This window comes from Dipodomys ordii, unplaced genomic scaffold, assembly GCF_000151885.1.
Source record: "Dipodomys ordii isolate 6190 unplaced genomic scaffold, Dord_2.0 Scaffold15, whole genome shotgun sequence".
Classification (NCBI taxonomy): domain Eukaryota; kingdom Metazoa; phylum Chordata; class Mammalia; order Rodentia; family Heteromyidae; genus Dipodomys; species Dipodomys ordii.
In genome coordinates, this window is record NW_012267231.1 from 17,067,210 (window position 1) to 17,085,052 (window position 17,843).

The window sequence follows — 17,843 nt, forward strand, 5'->3', positions numbered from 1 at the left end:
TTTCTTTTTGCTTATGTGGTGCTGAGGAATCGAACCCAGGGCCTCAGGCATGCAAGGCAAGCGCTCTACCACTGAGCCATCTTCCCAGCCCCCCACTTCTAGATTTTTTAGGGTAGTTAATTGGAGGTAAGAGTCTCATGGACTTTGCTGCCCCTCTGGTCTTGAACCACAGTCCTCAGATCTCAGTCTCCAGAATATCTAGGATTATAGGCATAAGGCACAGCACCCTTGTTTTTGTTTTTTGTTTTTGCTGTACAGGAGATTCAACCTAGGACCTGGCACATGCTAGGCAGTCACTCTAGCACTTGTGCCACACTCTCAGCCTTTTTGCCTTTTGGCTTATTTTTCAGATAGGGTCTCTCACTTTTACTGGGCTAGACTCCAATTGGGATCTTGCTAACTCCACCTTCCAGGTAGCTGGGATCACAGATGTGTACTACTGGGCCTTACTCTGAATCTTTTCTAAAGACTTGCTTTATTACTAACAAGTAGATAACAAATACACTTGAGGAGCTTATACCATTTATTTGTTTGTTTGTTTATTTGAACTGGAGGTTGAACTCTGGCCTTGCAGGTGCTAGACAGGTGCTGTGTTGTTTGAACCCCAGTCCCATTCCTCTAGTTACTCTTTGGATAGGGGCAACTTCTATCACCTGTCTACCACCTCCTCCCAACTGAGACCACAGGCATCCACCACTGCAGCTAGCTTTTTACTTTGTTTTTGATGATACTGGGCCTGAACTCAGGGCTTGCTAATCAGGCACTCTACCAGTTTATGATAACACTTTTTTGTATTTTGAACAAACATGTGATATAGCATGTGAGTGATGGGACCAAGTGTAGAAAGTAGAGCTGAGTCTTGATGTTGCCTGCTGTGAGCTCAGTAGATAAGAGAACTGAAAAAGGGGGCTGGGAAGGTGGCTCAGTGGTAGAGCACTTGCCTTGCATGCTTGAGGCCCTGGGTTCGATTCCTCAGCACCACATAAGCAAAAAGAAAAAAGCCAGAAGTAGCGCTGTAGCTCAAGTGGTAGAGCGCTCGCCTTGAGCTGAAGAGCTGAGGGACAGCGCCCAGGCCCAGAGTTCAGGCCCCACGACAGGACCCCAAAAACAAAACAAATAAAATAAATAATACAGAAAAAAGACAAGATAATCAGCTAAACTTGCTGCCTCTGAACTAGGGAAAGAAGATGGAGAAATCGGTATGAAACTGTTTCTGTTTTATTATTTAAATTATATGTATAGGTAACTTGAATAAAAATAAAGATATTTAAGAAAACTCAATGAAAGCTGGGTACTAATGGTTCACACCTGCAATCCCAAATACTAAAGAGGCTGAGATCGGAGGACTATGGTTTGGAGCCAGTAAACAGGAAAGTCAGATCAGAGTGAGATCAGAGTCTCACAGACTGGAAGTGGAGATGTGGCTCAAGTGGTAGAGCACCAACCTTAAATGAAAAAAGCTGAGGGACAGGGCCCAGGCCCTGAGTTCAAGCCCTAGGACTGGCAAAAATTAAAGAAGTAAAAATGACCCGAAACAGAACAAAGGCATGGGTAGCTTCACAGATTTTTTCACTTGTTAAGTCAGCTGTAAAATTTAGAATTCAAAATGGTATTAGATAGACAGGCAGTCAGTTCTGGAACTTGGCTTTTTTTTTTAAGGTCCCTAGGGCTTAAACTCTGGGCCTGGGCACTGTCCTTGAGTTTCTTTTGCTCAAGGTGAGAGCACTACCTCTGGAGCCACTTGGGGCTTTTTTGAGTAGTTTATTGGAGATAAGAGTCTTACGGTGTGTCCTGCCCCGGCTGGCTTCGAACCATGATCCTCAGATCTCAGCCTCTTAATTAGCTAGGATTAATTAGGATTACAGGCATCAGCCACTAGTGCCAAGCTGGACACTCTTATAAAAGTTTATAATAATAATAATAATATATAATATAATAAAAATATCTCATAAACAGCTTGTATCTGGATTTGTGTGTGTGTGAGTATCTGTGTGTGTCTCTGTGTGTCTGTGCCAGTTCTGGAGCTTGAACCTCAGGGCTTGGCACTGATTCTCTACCACTTGAGAGACAGCTTCACTTCTGGTTCTTTGATGGTTAATTGAAATAAGTCTCATGGACTTTCCTGTCCAAGCTGGCTTTGAACTTGGATCCTCAGATCTCAGCTTTGTGAGTAGCTAGGATTACAGGTGTGAGCAACCAGTGCCCAGCTGCATTTTGTTTTTATTGTAGTCTTAAAGCATCTGGTTTAGTGCATGATTTTTTTTTACATGGATATGGTATATTACAGTACTGTAATATATCATACAATGTTATTCTTCAGTGCAGTGTGGGCCTTACTGTAAAAAAAATTTTTGCAGCTGGGATGCCAGTGGCTCATGTCTGTAATCTTAGCTACTCAGGAAGCTGAGATCTGAGGATAATGGTTCAAGCCAGCCTGGGCAGAAAAGTCCACGAGATTCTTGTCTCCAATTAACTACCAGAAAACTGGAAGTAGTGCTGTGGCTCAAGTGGTAGAGTACTCACCTTGAGCCGAAGAGCTCAGGGGTAGCACCCAGGCCCAGAGTTCAAGCCCCATAACTGACCCAAAAAAATTGGGGAATTTCATTTAAATAATTAGAAATATTAAATAGGGATACAAGTGGACCCATTGCAACAATGAGATGGACAAGTTGTTACGTTGTAAACGAACTTTACAACTTTATTGTGTGTGTGTGGGAGGGGGAATGGGAAGGGATGGGAAGGGGAAACAAAAAGAGGAGCCTACAATGCTTGATAGGAGATGTATTCATTATCTTGCCCATGTAATTGTAACCCCTCTGTACAGTATTTTCACAATAAAAAAAGAATTAGAAATATCATTTTATTATTTTTGTTATTAAGGAGTTGTAGCTGTTATACCTGAACTTGCACTTTTAAGCTATTAATTTATGTCATGTAATAAGCATTAGTATATGCATATACTCAGAAACCCATCACTATGTACAAGACATGAAAAGTATTCATTAACTTATAGATGAGTTTCCTCGTCTAGAGACCTTGCTGATTTTCTGTCTCCTCCTCGCAGTTTTCCTGAGATGTTTTGAGTCTTTGATTAACAGCGGATCTGTTAGAATCTGCTGACTCGTTCTGCTAATTGTTTCATGTTTTTAGCAGCCAGTGTCAGGTTCATAAGAATGTTGATGATGGCCATGTCTTCTAGGTCAGTCAGTGGCTTTATTACCATGAGATGACCTTTTTTGTCTTGGTCACAGTCTTGCTATGAAAACCTCCCTTGTCTTGGTGTTACTGAAGCCATTCCAACCTGTCCTGTGTCCAATGTTCGTGTATGTTTTTCTAAAATCCTTTTTCTTTCTATCCTATGTATTGCATTTTTGCACGTCTTTCTCTTAAACACTCAAACAGCAACATATTTCAAGGGAAAACTTGTCTACTGCATTAAATATGATCTGAAACTGCTGCCTCCTTTAGGCCCCCTCCCTGTGGGTCTTCCCTCTCCAAAGCTTTGGAAGCCTTTATCAAAAAGAGGTATGGCGGGCTGGGAAGTTGGCTCAGTGGTAAAGTGCTTGCCTTGCATGCAGAGGCCCTGGGTTCGATTCCTCAGTACCACATAAGCAGAAAAAAGCCGGAAGTGGCACTGTGGCTCAAGTGGTAAAGCACTAGCCTTGAGCTGAAGAGCTGAGGGACAGTGCCCAGGCCCAGAGTTCAGGCCCCATTACTGGATCCAAAAAAAAAAGAAGAAGAGGTATGGCTCTGATAATCCTACTCCCCCTTCTCTTGATCGAAAGGACAATGTTGTCTGTGAAATGTGGTATTAGTGTTACTCTTTTATCAAAATGATTTTAAAGATGAAGCTGATAGCAATCCCGGTTTGTGTGTTTGAAGTCTGAGCATTTGGGGAAAACATCTTTCACAATGAGACATAGTTCAGTACTGCTGATAAGACTTAGTTCAGTTCCACTGAGCCATTTCACAATGTGACTTGGTTCAGTACCACTGAGCCATTCCATGTTGAGACTTAGTTGAGTACTTGCTGAGCCATTTCACAGTGATACTTAGTTTAGCACTGCTGAACATTCCAGGTTGCAGTATTGAACTCAGCCTTTTTTCACCCTCCCCAGCATGATAAATTAATAAGATAGTTGAACTCTGGGTCTATCTTGAGTCATCCATTAAAGCTCAGATTAGATCAGAACAAATAGAAGAATCTGCAAAAGAAGGCTTTGCCCCATTTGTCTTCACCTACCAGCAAACTGATAGACTATTTGTAATTGTCGGGAGTGACAGAGGGACAGACGGTGGATGGTCGTCCTGATCAGAAGATGGCCTCGCATGTGGTGTCTTTTTTGTAGTATTTCATTAGCTTCCTTTCTCTTGCTGTCCCTTCACATAATACATAGATTGTAATTGAGAAAACCATAAGTGTATTCTACATCTGTAGGAGTAGACCCTAAGAGAGTTTCATCTTTTTTATAATTAAAATAGCCTATCTAGTTTAAGGAGTTGTCATTGCCATTTATATTTTAATTTTTCAAAATGGTGCTGTTAAAAAGGGCATTCTTTTGAGAAAAGAAATTGTATTTCAGACTTTCTCAGGTGTACTTTTTGGGACAGTAGTAGGATTTGAACACAAAGCTTTGTATTTACTAGTCAGCTGACTTCTCAATTAGGCCATACTCTCTAGCCCTTTTTGTCCTGGTTAATTTTGAGATAGTGGTGTCTCACTTTTGTCTGGGGCTGCCAGACCTTCATTCTCCTATTTATTTTTCCCTCTCTGCCATGAATGACAGGCATGTACCACCACACCCAGCCATTGGTTAACATGGGTATTTCATCAACTTTTTGCCCAGGCTAGTTGGAAGACAAATGTTTTTCCAAAGAGGGAAATTCTTTTTTCATCATTCCCTTGTCTATTTAGATTAGTAACTTGACATCCACCCTGGTCTTGGGTGGGTGGGGGGGACTTTTGGTTGTAGAGAAATGAGTCTTAGCAGGGTGCTGGTGGCTCATGCCTGTCATCCTAGCTACTGAGGAGGCTGAGATCTGAGGATCACTGTTCAAAGCCAGGCTGGGCAGGAAAGTCTGTGAGACTCTTATCTCCAATAAACCACCAGAAAACTGGAAGTGGCACTGTGGCTCAAATGGTAGAGCACTCACCTTGAACTGAAGAGCTGGGGACAGCACCTAGGCCCAGTAGTTCAAGCCCTACACCAAGGAAAAAAAGAAAAGGAAATGAGCCTTTAAAGCATGATGAATTTCTATCAAAAGACACGACTGGTTTCAGAAAAAAAATCTATTATTGCAGTGAAGTTTTGGTCCTTCTTTTCAAAGCAGACACTTAAGTCCTTTTGATCTATAAAGAATAACATCCTTGAAAATTCTTAGTTCTATGTGTGAATATGTTGAAGCAGTTGGAAATAGATTTTTTTTGTATCATCTTATAAAATGTTTGTTTTAAGGCAACATTTGAAACCATTCTAAAAATAGGAGTTTAATAAAGTCCTATGTCATTTGTATTTTCATTCTTATCCTTTTTTTTTTTTTTAGTGTTTCCTGAAGATCATGAACCTATTTCTAGCTCAATATTTTCATGTCTCTCTTTAAACGTAAGGAAATACAGGAGCATTTAGGAAGAGTCTGGTAGAATATCAAGGTCAGAACCTTAGTATGAATTATTTCATTTAATGTAATAAATCATATTAGAAAGGCCAGAGCATTGGTCTAGTATGCTATAAAAGGTAATTAAGAGAATAAGAAGGGTGTAAACTTTGATGAGATCATATCTGTATAGGTATTCATTTCCTTATATATGTATATTATTAGTAATTTATATTATAACAGTGTTTTTTTTAACTAAGAAATCACAGTTAGGACTTAAAAACTAGATTGGAATTAGTCATCATTAGTTAACTTTTGAGCTTGTTACATTGGTACTTAAAATATTAGAAAAGGAGGACTTTTGAACTTATTGTCTAATCTGTGTTTTGCTAGGTAGGGTGCAGAAGCCCAGAGAAATCCCTCAGGCTGAGTTTGTAGACTTGTCTTAAGGATTTCTTCAGTCATAGTTCACTGCAATTTCTTTTTTTTTTTAAATAGTATAACAAAATGTATTTTTGTAAAACTAATTATGGATCACTAATGCATTTAAACATATAATTTAAAACATTCTGACAAAGAACTTACAGGTCATATTTACTTAATAACAAAATGTCCAGCTGTTTAAGAAAATAGTCTTAAGAAGTACAATCTAATTTCTAAAACAAAGATGTACTTATGCAGTTGGCAGATTTTTGTGCTAAAAGCAGAACTTAAGCCAAAACTCAAAGGATAGGGCATTAAACACCATTGGGTAACTAAAGATTTAATTTATATGAAACAGGAGCTTCTGAGCATCGGAATTTAAACAAACCTCCTCAAATATTAGTAGTATGCTTTGGATATCAGCATTTTCTCCCTTTGATAGTTTAACATCCTTCTATTCATCAATTTTGTAATATCTGATCATTTGGGGGAGGGGAGGAGCAAGGTAATACTGGGATACTGGGTTTTGAACTCAGGGCATGCTTGCTTGCTAGGCCGTGCTAGGCTAGAATGCTACCACTTGAGCCACATTTCTGAGAGGCAGTCTGGTTTCCTGCCACAGTCTTCTTTAGGCTTCACACTTGCTTGGCCTGAAATAATGGCTCTCCTAATTTCTACTCCTTCATATGCCGATCTATATCTGGGTAAAATAGCCCCTCCATTAGTGCTCACTCAGAATTCCTAGTATGAAAGTCCTTCCTTTCTCCATTTCTCCCTTTTTCTTTCTTGCTTTCTTTTTCTATTTTACTCTTCCTTTCTTCCTTCTCTTTCTTTTTTCATTTCTTCCCTCCTTTCCTTCCTCCATTTTCTCCTTCCTTCCTTCCCTTCCCTCCCTTCCCCCTACCCTCCCTCCTTCCCTCCCCTCTCTCTCTCTTCTTCCTTCTTTCTTTCTTTCTCCCCCTCTCTTTCCCCTCCCCTCCTTCCCCCTCCCCCTCTCCTTCTTTCCTTCCTTCCTTCTTTCATTTGTTCTTGGCCAGTACTGGGGCTTGAACTCATGGCCTGAGAGCTCTCCCTTTTATCCTCAAGGCCGGTACTCTACTGCTTGAGCTACAGCTCTACCTCTGGCTGGCTTTTGCTGGTTCATTGGAGATGAGAGACTTTTGGACTTATTTTCCCCAGGCTGGCTTCCAACCTTGATCCTCAGATCTCAGCCTCCTCAGTAATTAGGATGGTAGATATGAGCCTCCAGCACCTGTTCTGAAAGGCTTCTTTTCACATTGCCACAAAGGAGAAATTCACAGCTGCCTCAATGTGGAGGGGAGAAGAGATGGTACTCCATGCCTTTAGAGGACTTGACCCTAGACAGGACATGGTGTTCATGTGACATTAGTAGGAGAAGGGCAAAGTATTTTGGCCCTGACCATGTGTGCAAGTTTTCTTGTGTATAATGCTGCTTCCTCATGAAAATAAGGATAGACTTTGGCTGAGGGTTGGGGACGTGAGGAGGGGAGGGAATGGACTGCCTAGCAGGCCTGTGGATGGCCTGGGAGTTGAGTGGCTGTGAGCCTCACAGACTTCGAGCAGAGCAGTTGCATGCTGGGTAAGTATGGCTCTGCTAATCGGCCCAGAGAGAAGCTTCGAATAGATGGAGAGCTAGATTTAGGGTTGAGACTTCACCCTGTGGGTGTGAAAGGAGAAGAAGGGCAGAGTAGTCAAGTGTATGAAATGGAGCGATTAGAGTAACTGGCCGCAAAAGCTCCAAGACAGATGGAGACAGAAGTGGGTCAGACCTCCAGTGCTCCAGCCAGATCAGACAGATTTGCCACTTTCTCATCTCTGAGATCTGTTTTCTGGAACTATCTTATTTCTCTTTCTGGCCCTCTTACCCTTGGCTTAAACACACACACACACATTCTCTCTCTCTCTCTTTCTCTCTTTCTCTTTCTCTCTCTCTCTCTCTCTCACACACACACACACACACACACACACACACACACAGCCAGTAGATGTGTGTCCAGATTCTATCCATCCTTCAAGAGTTAGCAGACAGAAGCTGGGGGCCAGTGGATCATGCCTGTAATCCTCTAGATACACAGGAGGCTAAGTTCTGAAGATTGTGGTTCAAAGCTAGCCTGGATAGGAAAGTTCATGAGATTCTTCAGTGAACTATGAAAAATCTGGAAATGGCACTGTGTCTCAAAGTGATAGAGAACTAGCCTTGAGCACAAAATCTCAGGGACAGCATCCAGGCCTCGAATTTGAATCCCAGGACCAACACCAGAAAAAAAAAGAAAAAGAAAAAAGATCAGAGTTCTACCTTCTTGAGGACCTCCCTCCTCACCACCCAAGAGAACAATTTTCTCTTCCCTTTAAACTCTCATAGCACTTGGCTAATTGCGTGGTATTATGGTATCATGTGTGTATTTAAACATTCCTCTTCCACTCATGTTATGGTCAGGGATAATGTCCATGTTAGTCTCAAAATTTAGCCCAGTTGACATTTTGCAAAGGCTTGACAAATCAAGGAAAATGTCAAGTGAGACCATTCCTTGGACCGTTTTCAAAGCCCTTTGGGGAACCAGTGTTTGAATAGAGATGACTTGTAGCTTCCTGCATTTAATCTGGTCTATTTGTTAGTTGGTAGCAGTCTTGTATTGTGGGAAAATACCATTATTTAATTGGTCTATCTTGCAGGAGCATCTTTCCTTGAAGAAGTATGTTGTTGACATTGTGGTTGAAAGTACAGCTCCACCAGAGTCTTTGAAAGATGGGGAAGAGCGGCAGAAAAACAGAAAAAAAGCCAAAAAGATAAAAGCCCGGATGAATTCCAGGTACCTTAAACATTTGTAAGAATGAAATCAAATGGAATCTTCTCATGGTAGATCCTTTAATGTTAATCTAAGGAAGACAAAAATAGTTTAAGGTTGTTTGCTTCCAGAAAGCCTTGGAAATAACACTGATGAGCCTAATTTATAGCCACTTTCTTTGATTGAGACAGAAAACCGTATCGATCTAAAGCCCTTGTGTTCACCTGTTAAGAGCTCTTCTTATAATTGGATGCCAGAGCTGTGCCAAACTTGTGCCTTCACCGGCATACAATAGTGTATTTGAGTATGTGTAAACCAAGCCTATTTTTCTTTCCACCTATTGATTTTTAAATGAAGTATCAAAGAAAATCAATAGCAATCAACAAATAGAAGTCTGTTGGCTGTCGTGTCAAACCCCTTGGCTGGGTTTAATCAATTTGGTCACCTGTCACAACAAGGAAAAGTTCAAGAAATATCTTGAAATGGAAAGTGAGTTGTCAGACCTGTAGTTTATCATCAGCCTCCAGAGCGACACGTGCACATCAGGCTGCCGTGTAGTACATTACTTCACAAGCTCTGAGCAGCATCTGCTGACCAAGGGGCTCACTGGAGGATGCAAATACAGTTCTTCCTTAGTAGGTAGTCCTTGGTTTTATGTGGGGGAGCATTCTAAACCTGTCCTTATACTTTCAATATCTCAAATATGGAGGAGCTTTGGACTTGAACCATGGTGACTGATACAGTTGTCTCTCTGTGGTTTCTGTGTCCCGGTTGTGATCTGCCAAGGTGTCTATTGTATCCTGTGGAATCTGTGCTCCTTTATGCAAGGAATTTTTAAAGAGTCGTATTGATTTTAGTTTTAGTCTAGTTTGGTGGGGGTTTTCTTGCCAGTAGGGGGCTTAAACTCAGAACCGTAGGCCTATTCAACTTGCTTGTACATGTCTGAGGCTGTACTGCTTGAACCAGGCCTCCAGTCTGGCTTTTATTGGCTAATTGGAGGTTGTTCTCATGGACTTTGAACCTCCATCCTCCAGGTCTCAGCCTCTTGAGTAGCTGGAATTGCAGGTTGGAGTCACCAGCACCCAGTTTGATTTTAGTCTCTGAAGTCACTCCAGCTTTCTGATGATAGTTTCACAGGTTACTCTGGAATATTATTGGCCGTCACTCTAGAGTCTGTTAAGAACTTGCTGACCTCTAGACACTCAAATGCCTTTGAAGCTGTTCTTTGGGTTTCTTCTTTACCTTCTTATTCCCTTGCTGAGCTCATCCAATCCCGTGGCGTCACATTCCTTCTCCTTGCTGATGACTACCCATCCATACCTTCAGTTTCACTCAGATTCAGTTTGTCCAAAATAAACTTACTCTCTCCTATCCTCACCCCAAACCTGACCTCATCCCAGTCTTCTGCATTTCAGTTAAATGAGTATTTGAATTGCCAAGACAAAACCCTAAGTCATCCTGATGTTTCCCTTTCTCCTTTACCTCACATTTAATCTTCATTGTCAGTAATGTTTGGTTTGTCTAAGATGTCCTCAGAACCTATCTTTTTAAAAAGTTGTAATACCTTCCCCTAACCCCGGACTGTCCTTTTTATCATCTCTCCCGTGAGTTGCTATGGCTGTCCTCTGACGAGCTCCTGTTTTCTGCCCTTGCCTAAGTACTCCTGCCAGAGGGAGCCTGTGAACGTACATGTCAGAGCATGCCGCTTCTCAGTACCCTCGGAACATGTACAGTATAGTCCTCTTCCAAGAGGGCCCTCCTCCCATCTGTCCACACACGTGCCTGTCTCACCTCCTTCTGGTTTTGTTCTCATGTAAATGTGAGCAAAGGGCCTGATTTCTTCATATAGGTAGTGTTTGTATATTACAGAAAATCTTTAAAACACACATAGAAAAATGCCTATAGTTCTGCTTATAATTTTGCCTGAGTTTTATGCATATATACTTATGCTTATTAACTTTTTCAAAACATATAGTTTAGGGCTGGGAAGGTGGCTCAGTGGTAGCGTGCTTGCCTTGCAATATATGAGGCCCTGGGTTCGATTCCTCAGCACCACATAAGCAAAAAGAAAAAAGCCGGAAGTGGCGCTGTGGCTCAAGTGGTAGAGCGCTAGCCTTGAGCTGAAGAGCTGAACCCAGGCCCTGAGTTCAGGCCCCACAACCAGACCCCCCCCAAAAAAAACGTATAGTTTATTAAGTGACATGTAAATAAATACCTTTTTTTGTAAATAAATATCTTAAATATATGATTTTATGCTCTAGAGCACTGATGATAATTGGTTCAGTGGAGGCAAAGAGGCACACAGTCATTACTGCACGGCCTCTAGTCATTGCAAGTCCCTCCCATGGTGGCTGAATCATCTAACAGTACATTTAAAAATTGACAACTAGCTGGGTGCTAGGTGGCTTATGCCTGTAATCCTAGCTACTTAGATTGAGATCTGAGGATTGCAGTTCTAAGTCAGCCTGGGCAGGAAAGTCCATGAGTTTCTTTTTTTTGGGGGGGGCGGGGGCGGTCCGGTCGTGGGCCTGAACTCTGGGCCTGGGCACTATCCCTCAGCTCTTCAGCTCAAGGCTAGCACTCTACCACTTGAGCCACAGCGCCACTTCCAGCTTTTTTTTCTGCTTATGTGGTGCTGAAGAATCGAACCCAGGGCCTCATGCATGCAAGGCAAGCGCTCTACCACTGAGCCACCTTCCCAGCCCATCCATGAGTTTCTTATTTTCAGTTAACCACCACAAAGCCAGAAGTAGAGCTGTGGCTCAAGTGGTAGAGTACCAGTCTTGAGTGAAAAAACTAAGGGAAAGTGCCACTTGGAGAGCCAGGCATTGAAGACTAAAACCTTACAAATCTCTTGTGTGTGAAAAATTGGAAGGGTTTAGCAAAAAATGGAGAAGACTGAACTTCATGTCAGGTCACTTGTTAGTTCAGAGGCAATATAATAATCAAAACAATGGCCACAACAAACCAGAACAAATAAAAAGGAAAAAAAGCAACACTGGTGTGGTAGAAAGTCTGTTTTGCCACAATATTAGACTCAAATGCTTAATTTTCAATGAAAAAAAAAGCTTCAGAAGGCATAAATGAGTAAGTAAGTGTGGAACATGGAGAAGAAAATATTGAATCAATGAAAACTGTCCTTGAAATGACCCAATAGTAGATCTAGTAGACAAATAATTTAAAACAACTATCTTAGAGCTGCTCAAAGAACTGAAGGGTGATGTGGAAGAGACCAAAAAAGTCTGAATAAAATGAAAATCGAAATAAAGACATCGAAAACCTAAGAAGAAACAACCAAATTCTGTAGCTGAAAAGAACAAGAGCAGAAATAAACTCATTGGAGAAATGCAAAAGTAGATTTGAATAGGCAGAAAAATCAATAAACTCTCAAATAGGACCACAGAAATTATGAGATCTGAGGAGCAAAATAAAAAGTTCAGTGAAAAATGAGTAAGACCAGGAAGACCCTTTAAGCACCTTCAAAAGGACAATTTATGCATTGTGATAGTAGCAAAAAAAGAAAAAAAAAGTGGAGTATGTTGGTGACATCTGTAATCTTACCTATTCAGGAGGTCAGGCAGGCAATAAGCTAGCAAGAACTTAACTTGAAAAGTAAGCAGAGCATAGAAGTTCACACCTATAACCCTAGGTACTTAGGAGGCATCATGGTCTAAGGTAGGAGGATCATGGTCTAAGCCATCCCAGGGAAAACATTCAAGCCCTTATCTGAAAGAATAAAAAAGCAAAAAGGTTGAAGGTGTGACTGACATGGCAGATGAAAGTACAAGGCCCTGAGTTCAAATAGTACCTTTGTAAAACCCTAGTACAAAAATCAGTAAAGAAACGTCAGAATTAAACTGCACTATACATCAGATGAACTGACTGACAGCCAAATACACGTTCTGTGAAATGAAACTTTTAAGATAGAGCACATATGTGCCATGGAACATATCTTAACATTCTAAAAATTGAATTATTTTACTAGATCATATTGGAATAAAATCACACATTGATAGAGGAACTATAGAAACTACTACACACTACTACAGAGTGAATAGTAGCATACTTTTGAATGAATTCTTAAAGAAATTTGGGAGAAAATATTTTTGAAATTCTAGTCAAATAAAAATGAAAATACAGCTTATCAGAACCTCTGACTCAAACAAAGGCAATTCTAAAAAGAAAGTTTATAGCTTTACATAGTACATTAAAAAATTGGAAGGATCTTAATCTCATGGCTTACTTTAAGGACTTAGAAAAACAAGAAGACTCCCAAACTCAAAATTACTAGATGGAAAGAAATAATAAAGATCAGGAGGAAATGAACAAAATGGAGAGCAAAAGAACAATACAAAGAAAGTGTGCCGGGAGCTGGTGTCTCACACTTGTAATCCTAGCTACTCAGGAGGCTGAGATCTAAGGATTGAGGTTTGAAATCAACCCAAAAAGGAAAGTATGCAATACTCTTATCTCCTATTAAGCACCAGAAAAGCTGAAAGCGGAGCTGTGGCTCAACCAGCAGAGTGCTAACCTTGGCTGAAAAAGGTCAGGGACAGCACCCAGGCCCTGCAATCAAGTTCCAGGGATAGCCTATCACCCAAGAAAAAAAAAAGTGAAAGAGTTGATTCCTTGAAAGATAAACAAGGCTAACAAATTCTAGTTAACTAACCATAAGAGAAAGAAGACCCAAATTAATTAAAATTAGAAGGGAAAAGAGTGAATGTTTAAATTATTAAAGTCCAGAGGATTATTAGGGGATACTTAGAAAACTTATCTTTTAGAGTTCAAGCCACAGGACCAGCAAAAGAAAAAAAAAACTTAAATGATCTTTAATAAGCAGTGCAGTTGAAGCAGCAATAATCTTCCAACATAAATAATCCCAGAGACAGAGTCACTGTTGATTGTACATACTTTTTTTTTTTTTGGTTGGTCGTGGGGCTTGAACTCTGGGCTTGGGTGCTGTCCCTCAGCTTTGAGCTCTTCAGCTCAAGGTGAGCGCTCTACCGCTTGAGCCACAGCGCCACTTCTGGTTTCCTAGTGGATTATTGGAGATAAGAGTCTCACCGACTTTCCTTGCCCGGGCTGGCTTTGAACTGTGATCCTCAGATCTCAGCCTCCTGAGTAGCTAGGATTACAGGCGTGAGCCACCGGCGCCCAGCTTGTATATACTTTAAAAAAAAAACTAGCACCAATTCTCTGCAAACTGTTTCATAAAATAGAGAATGAACCCTTCCAAGCTCATTTTATGAATCTATCCTGGTAACAGATTTGGGTAAGGATACAACAACAACAACAAAAGAAAACTATAGGCCAATTCCCTTGAACGTTGAAGTAGACGTCCTTAGTAGAATACATGCAACCCATTGAAAAGATAGTTTCATTCCAGGGATGCAAGGATGGTTCAATATACTCAGATCAATAAATGTACTACAACACATAAATAGAATCAAGTACCAAAATAGATGCAGAACAAGCCCTCATAATCAAAGCGTGAAGGATGTAGGAAAAGAAGGATCATACTTTAACCTAACAAATGCTACATATGTCAAACCTATACCCAACATATACTGAAAGGGGGAAAACCAAAATGTTTTCTCTAACATCAGGAACTAGACAAGGGTATCCACACTCTACATTTATTCACTACAGTCTTTGAATTCATAGAAACATCTATACAGAAAAATGAAGAAGTTAAAGGGATACAAACAAGAGAGGAAGAAGTCCAGTTATCCCTATGATTTCATGCCATGGTCCTATATATGAAAGATCCAGAATCCTTCCTCTTAAAACTAGTAGTTCTGATACAGTTCAGCAAAATAGCAAGACACAAAAGCATACAAAAAGGAATAGCTTGCTGGGTGCCCGTGACTCAAGCCTGTAATCCTAGCTACTCAGGAGGCTAAGATCTGAGGATCATGGTTCAAAGCCAGGCCAGGCAGGAGACTCCGTGAAACATCTCCAATAAACGATCAGAAAACCGGAAGTGGTGCTGTAGCTCAAGTAGTAGAGCGGTAGCCTTGAGCTGAAGAGCTGAGGGACAGCGCTCAGGCCCAGAGTTCAAGCCCCATGACTGACCAAAAAAAAGGAGTAGCTTTCCCATGGACCAATAACAAAAAAAAAAATGTCATCTGCAATAATCTTAAAATAATAAACTACCTAGGAGTATACCAAACAAAAGAAGTAAAAGCCTTCTACAGTGACAACTGATATGGTAAAGTAAGAAAATTGACAAAGACACTAATATTGGAAAGACTTCTCATTTCCATGGATCAGCAGAATTAATACTATGAAAATGGTTATATTACTGAAAGTGACCTGCAGTTCAGTACAATTTCCATCAAAATTCCAGTATCATTTTTCACCAGATTTGGTGAGGGGAAGGTCCTAAAGTTCATATGAAACATAAAAGATCCCAAATAGGCAAAGTATACATGAGCCAAAACACCAGTCCTGGAGCTGTAACAGTACCTGATTACAATACCTAATTACAGCATTAAAGGAACAAGCCTGGTGCTGGTGGCTCATGCTTGTTATCCTAGCTACTCAGTAGGCTGAGATCTGAGGATCACCGGTTAAAAGCCAGCCCAGGCAGGGAAGTCTGGGAGACTCTTATCTCCAACGAACCACCAGAAAACCAGAAGTGATGCTGTGGCTCAAAGTGGTAGAGTGCTAGCCTTGAGTGAAAAAGCCTGGAGACAGCTCCAAGGCCGTGAGTTCAAGCTCTGCGACTGCCAAAATAAAAAGGAACAGATAGCATGACATGCTTTCCAGTGGAATAGTTGACATGGAAATAAGCCTGTGCAGCTATAATTACCTAATTTTCAATGAAGATTTCAGAAATATATTGGATATAAGACAGCTTCCTTAACAAATGGCTCTAAGAAACCTGGATGTCCACATGCAGAATTCTGAAGCCAGTCTTTATTGCTCACCCTGTGAAAAAATCAATTGAAAATGGATCAAAGACCTTAATGTTAGAAGTAAAATTTTTACAACAACTCCAGTAAAAGATAGAAAAACAGTTCTAAGTATAGGCATAAGCAATCACTTTCAAAGTTAGGACTCCAGTAACAGGAAATAATAGCAAGAATGACAAAGGGGATTGCAGCAAATTAAAAAGCTTTCACGCAGCCAGAAGCCAATGGCTCATGTCTATAATCCTAGCTACTTAGGTAGGAGGCTGAGATCTGAGGATCTAGGTTCAAAGCCAGCCTGGGCAGGAAAGTCTGTGAGACTCTAGCTCCAGTTAACCACCAGAAAAGTGGAAATGGCACTATGGCTCAAAGTGGTAGAGCCCTAGCCCTGAGCCCTAGCCTTGGGACAGTGCCCTGGCCCACAACCGTCCAAAAACTTTTACACAGCAAAGTAAAGTAAAACCAAGTGAAGAGACAGCATACAGAACAGGTTAAAATGTTTGCTGGCTATTCATCCGATGGAAGACTAATATCCAGAATATATAAGAACTTAGGAAATTGAACATGAAATGGAATCATTCTATGAATTAATGGGCAAATGAATTAAACAGACTATTCTCACTAGAAGTACAATATGACAGTATGGCCAGTGAATACATGAAAAAGTTCACCATCTTTAACATTAGGGAGATTTCACCTCACTCCAGTCAAAATGGCTCTCATCAAGAAAACGGTTGACAGTGAGGTGATAAGCAATGAGAACCAGTATACATAGATAGCATGAATATAAATTACCGTGTAGAAAAAAACCAAAATGCTATTACCATTTAATCCAGCTGAAACACTACACCAAGGACTCACAGCATACATTCAGTCCAGGTAGCTATATACCAATATTTATTGCACTTTTCACAATAGCCTAGGTACCCATCACCACAGGAAGGATTTTTAAAATCCATCTATATGTATACAAATGTGTGAAATTACATCCTTTACAGGAAAATGGATGGAACTGGAGATGATCATGTTAAGTGAAATAAGCCAGACTCAGAAGGACAGATACCATGTTTTGTTCTATATATAGAATCTAGATTTGTTTTTAACATGAAAGTAGAAGGAAGACTGTTTGCAAAGGTGAATTAGAAGACAGTTGGGAGCAGGGAGTGGTGACAACAGTGGGTAAGAGGGAGTGACGTTGACCAAAGTTATCATGAATATATAAACTTAATGCTTGTATTTATTAGCACTGCTGTAATTTGTATCTTTCACATTTTTATGTTGCTGTGTAGATTAGTATACCTTGTGCCTTATTATTTTGCATGTCGTTGAAGTTTACTTAGGGCCCTTTGGATGAGAGCTTTGCATTTAAACTAGCATTTTCATTGATTCCCCCTTTAAATGAGAACCAGATGAATTCAGTATTTACTGTGGGTTGCTGGAGTGAGACCTGTCCAGTGTAAGACTTGTTGCTGGCTGTCCACGATTGGTTTAGCAAGGTGGAGCCTAATTAGACAAAAGAGCAAAAAAAAAAAAGTCATGTTCATAGTCTTTTAAATTATTTTTTGGGCTGGGAAGGTGGCTCAGTGGTAGAGCGCTTGCCTTGCATGCTCAAGGCCCTGGGTTCGATTCCTCAGCACCACATAAGCAAAAAGAAAAAAGCCGGAAGTGGTGCTGTGGCTCAAGTGGTAGAGTGCTAGCCTTGAGCTGAAGAGCTGAGGGACAGCGCCCAGGCCCAGAGTTCAGGCCCCATGACCGGACCCAAAAAAAAAAAATTATTTCTTGCTGGGTACCATTGGCTTATGCCTGTAATCCTAGCTACTCGGAAGGATGAGATCTGAGGATCATGATTTGAAGCCCACTTAGGCAGAAAATTCCCCTTGAGACTTTTGTGCTCTACAACTTAGGCTATAGTGCCACTTCCAGTTTTCTGGTGGTTAATTAGAGATAGTTTCACAAACTTTCCTGCCTGGGCTGGCTTTGAACCGTGATCCTTAGATCTCAGTTTCCTTAGTAGCTAGAATTACAGGTGTGTACCACCAGCGACCGGCTCCCTTGAGACTCTTATCTCCAATTAGCCACCAGAAAACTGGAAGTGGAGCTGTGA

At 40.8% G+C, this 17,843-nt stretch overlaps 1 protein-coding gene across 1 annotated transcript in view; it reads left to right on the top strand.

Moving 5' to 3' along the window:
* Scaper (S-phase cyclin A-associated protein in the ER) overlaps positions 1-17,843 on the top strand; it is a 226,799-nt gene that overhangs the window by 58,583 nt on the left and 150,373 nt on the right. The window contains exon 20 of the mRNA XM_013012177.1: positions 8,713-8,849. Within this exon, the coding sequence (XP_012867631.1) occupies positions 8,713-8,849 (137 nt within the window). The remainder of the gene's footprint in view (positions 1-8,712; positions 8,850-17,843) is intronic.